The sequence below is a fragment of the Muscardinus avellanarius genome (assembly GCF_963383645.1).
Source record: "Muscardinus avellanarius genome assembly, chromosome: X".
Lineage (NCBI taxonomy): Eukaryota > Metazoa > Chordata > Mammalia > Rodentia > Gliridae > Muscardinus > Muscardinus avellanarius.
In genome coordinates, this window is record NC_137792.1 from 101,751,749 (window position 1) to 101,755,985 (window position 4,237).

At 44.1% G+C, this 4,237-nt stretch overlaps 1 protein-coding gene across 1 annotated transcript; it reads left to right on the forward strand.

Annotated features, from left to right (window-relative positions):
* Positions 1 to 375: 375 nt before the first annotated feature.
* On the forward strand, positions 376 to 1,302 carry SLC25A53 (solute carrier family 25 member 53; the record flags this gene model as incomplete). The annotated part of the gene is made up of 1 exon (XM_080718708.1): positions 376 to 1,302. One exon carries the CDS (start codon positions 376 to 378, stop codon positions 1,300 to 1,302), a length of 927 nt encoding a protein of 308 aa, XP_080574834.1.
* Between the last annotated feature and the right edge of the window lie 2,935 nt (positions 1,303 to 4,237).

Genomic DNA, 4,237 nt, shown 5'->3' on the forward strand with positions numbered 1-4,237 from the left:
GCCCTGCTCATCAACAATTTTTCTTTTCTTTCTTTCTTTCTTTCTTTCTTTCTTTCTTTCTTTCTTTTTCTTTTTCTTTTTTTTTTTTTTTTTTTTTGGTGTTCTGCATTGAACCCAGAGGAATTCTACCTCCAGGCTACACTCCCGAACCTATTTTTATTTTTTATTTTGAAACAAGGTCTCACTAAGCTATAGAGGGCCTCACTAATTAGCTGAGGTTGGCCGCAAACTCGATCCTGTCTTAGCCTCCCAAGTACTGGGATTACAAACGTGCGCCACCACGCCCAGCTGTTACCAACAATTTTAAATAGTCGGTCTAACCTCTTTTCCCCTCCTCTCGCCAGTTTCTTTCATCTGTACCCAGTTGTCTCCAGCATGGGGGAACAGAATCACTCTGCTGGGAAGGAGCTTCAGCCCAGGATACAAACAGAGGCTCCAGGAAAGAAAAGCTGGCAGTCCCAGGCCTACACGCTAGGGGCCATTTCCAACTTTGTGTCTACTTTTCTGACCTTTCCTATCTATAAGGTTGTATTCCGGCAGCAGATCCATGCTGTGGCAGTGTCAGAGGCTGTGAGACAGCTTTGGCACGAGGGTCCTCAACACTTCTACCGGGGAATCTACCCCCCTCTTCTCTCCAAGACGCTGCAAGGGACTCTACTGTTTGGGACTTATGAAAGTCTGCTGTGCTCTCTGTCCCCTGTTGGGCCTGAGAGACACTCCCTGAGACACCGCTGGGCTGCGGGGCTCATGTCTGGTGTGGTGGAAGCCGTGGCACTCAGCCCATTTGAACGAGTTCAGAATGTGCTCCAGGATGGTCGCAAGCAGGCTCGCTTCCCCAGCACTTTCAGCATTCTCAAGGAATTTAACTCTTATGGGCCCTGGGGGCGGCTATCACTGGGCTATTATCGTGGTTTCTGTCCTGTTCTTGTCAGAAACAGCCTGGGCAGTGCTCTCTATTTCTCTTTCAAGGATCCCATTCAGGATGGCTTGGCAGAGCAGGGCCTACCCCATTGGGTTCCCGCCTTGGTGTCCGGTAGTGTCAATGGAACCATCACCTGCTTACTCCTCTATCCTTTGATTGTGCTGGTTGCCAATATGCAGTCTCATATTGGCTGGCAGAGAATGCCAAACCTGTGGGCTTCTGCCCAGGATGTGTGGGACACTCGGGGTCGAAAGGTCCTCCTGATCTACCGAGGAGGTTCCCTGGTCATCCTGAGGTCTAGTGTGACATGGGGCCTCACTACTGCTATTCATGACTTCCTGCAGAGAAAGTCTCACTCCAGGAAAGAGTTGAAAGACTGAGGAGCGGCAGGAAGTGTGGCCAGGACATCTTCCTTCTAAATCTTCCCTGGTCGGTTCTATCTAGCTTACTTATTTGGCTTGGTTACCTAATACAGCCATTTTTTAGTATCTGGAAACTGTCATTTCATGGGAGAAGTTCCCAACTAGCAGCCTGTTGGGCACAGACAAAGCCTAACAGGGTCTCTTGGTTAGAAAGAGAAAGTCACTCCAGTCTGTCTACAGCTTCGCTGGCCTCAGAGCCAAAAGGCCTTTAAAATAACTTGCAACCTAAATTCACTGTCACTCCTTGAAGGAGTTCCTGAAAAAAAGAAATGTTACTGGATGAACTTCCTTAGGCACTGTGAGTTCTGGGACCACTCTAGGTGTCCCCTGGACCAAACTGAGTAGAAGTCCAGTTTTAAAGATCATTGCTTGGCTCTGAAGATGAGGATTCCATAATACTTCTCAGATCCAATTTTTTTTTTTTTTGCGGGTCTGGGGATAGAACCCAGGGGCATTCAACCTCCAAGCTACACCCCCTGCCCTATTTTTTATTCTTTATTTTGAAACAGGGTCTCACTAACTTGCAGAGGGCCTCACTAAGTAGTAGCTGAGGCTGTGCGTGAACCACGATCCTCCGGTCTCAGCCTCCCGAATGCTGGGATTACAAGCGTGCGCCACCACGCCCGGCTTTCAGATCCATTTTTATGGCATTGTTCACTGCCTTTTTCATGACCATACCCACTTCTTTAGGCTAGAGGTCCTTGTTGTAGGGTAACAGCCGTGGTTAGAAGTGGTGGGACTGTTGATGGGAGTGAGAAGAGACATGGTCCCTGAATGGAAGGAATATAGACTTTGAAGGTTGAGATTCGATTATATGTAAAATAGAAAAAATCATTCTAGGTTGCTTGGTGTTATCTTCTGGGACAGTTTTTGACAGCAATATGATTGCATCGCTTAGAAACCATTTGAATTTCCCTGAGAAATCTGGAAGTTTAATGACCATCTCTTTACGTATAATTGAATAATTGCATATTTTGTTGATATGAATTGAGTTCTTATGACATAAAGATCGGAAATCTTTCATTCAGAACCATTCAAAAATATGGTTCCCATGTAACTTTAAATACATTATCACACCACTCCCACTCCCATGGGCCCCATATGCTAGCCAAAATCAACTACTGTTCTCTTCCAAATGTGCCATGAATGCACCCATGGCTGTACGTTGGTTGGCCCACACTACTCTGTCTACCTGCAGTGTTCCTTCTTTTGGCCAGTCTGCCCAAATCCTTCCAGTTCCTCAAAACCCAGCTCAGATCCCACCTTTCTGTTTCCTTCAATTAAATGTGACATTAGTCTCTTGTGACACCCCTTTCTAACAGCACATCGATGTGGCACTGATTCTATTCTGTCACGGGTCCAATATGACTCTGTGTTCTTGATGTTCTTCAATACCTCCTACCGGACTGTAAAACTTCTCAAAAGCAGGGATTCTTGTATGCATTTTTAAATCCTCCATTGTGCCTAGGTGCTCAATAATGTTGGTGAATTTATCGAGTTGTTTATAAAGCTGTGACATGATCTATATCCTCAGGGTGCTGTCCCTTATACATGAAGATAATGTTACTGACTCAACAGCAAGGCACATACCTTTGGGGGTGTGTTTTGTTTTCTTTTAATAGTGGATTTACTTTTATGTTAATGACGATTCCAATGTTGATGATGATAAAAATAACAGTAATAACAACAATAATAAAAATTACTTTCAACGGGAACATATGACGAGTTTGTGTCATTGATGGCATATTTGCTACTAGGACCACTTTAGGAAGTGAAATTTCACACAATCACATTTCTTTCACCTCTGGAATTTTGAATATTTCTCAGACGACAGGTGTTGTAATTTTACCCCTATAGATGATACCATGATAATGCCTTCCACTTACATCGCCTTACTGAACCAGATTTGCTCTTTCTAATGACCTGATAGTTGATCTAGCAATGAGAATTCCTCAGTGAATTCTATGGAAATCTAAGATAAAGTTGTTGGCCATATGATATCAGAGAACATTTGCCACCAATGTCAACAGAAAATGGCCGCCCAGAATTGCTACAAAGGAGCCTCCACATTTGTAGATCCTGAGTGAGTTGGGACAGTGCTAGTATCCTCCCCTACCTGCGGGTCTCATCTCCTTGCACTCAACCAATTGTGGATAGAAAGTAATTGGGGGAAATTACATTTGTATTGAGTAAATACAACCTTTTTTCTTTGTCACTACTCCCGAAATGACACAGAGTAACAGCCATTTACATAGCATTTACCTTATATTAGGTATAACGAATAATATAGAGATGATTTCACATAAATAGGATGAAGCCAGGAGCCCGTAATCCCAGTACTTGGGAGGCTGAGACAGGAGGATTACGGGTTTGAGGACCAGCCTCAGAAATTTGGCAAAACCCTGTTTCAAAATTAAAAAAAAATAAAATAAAATAGGGCTGAGGGTGTAGCTCAGAGGTAGAATGCTCCCAGGAACAATGTTCAGTACCCTTCCCCCTAAAAGTATACAGGATGAGAGATTGCATGTAACGATGCCTTTTTTTTTTTTTTTGGTGGTACTGGGAATGGAACCCTTCTACTTCCGGGCTACACTCCCAGACCTATTTTTATATTTTTATTTGGAAACAGGGTCTCTTAAGCCAGTGAGGCTGGCTTCAAGCCTGCGCGATCCTCCTGTCTCTGCCCCCTAAGCGTGGGGATTACAAGCGTGCACCACCACACCTGGGGACAATGCCAATTTTTAAAAATAGGGACTTGAGCATTAGTGGATTTGGGTGTCTATGGAGAATCGTGGAACTAATTCCTCCTGGATACTGATGGGTGACTGGACTCATAGATTCAAGGAAGTAAAACACATAGCATAAAGAAAGGAAAAACAGAACAGCTAGTGAT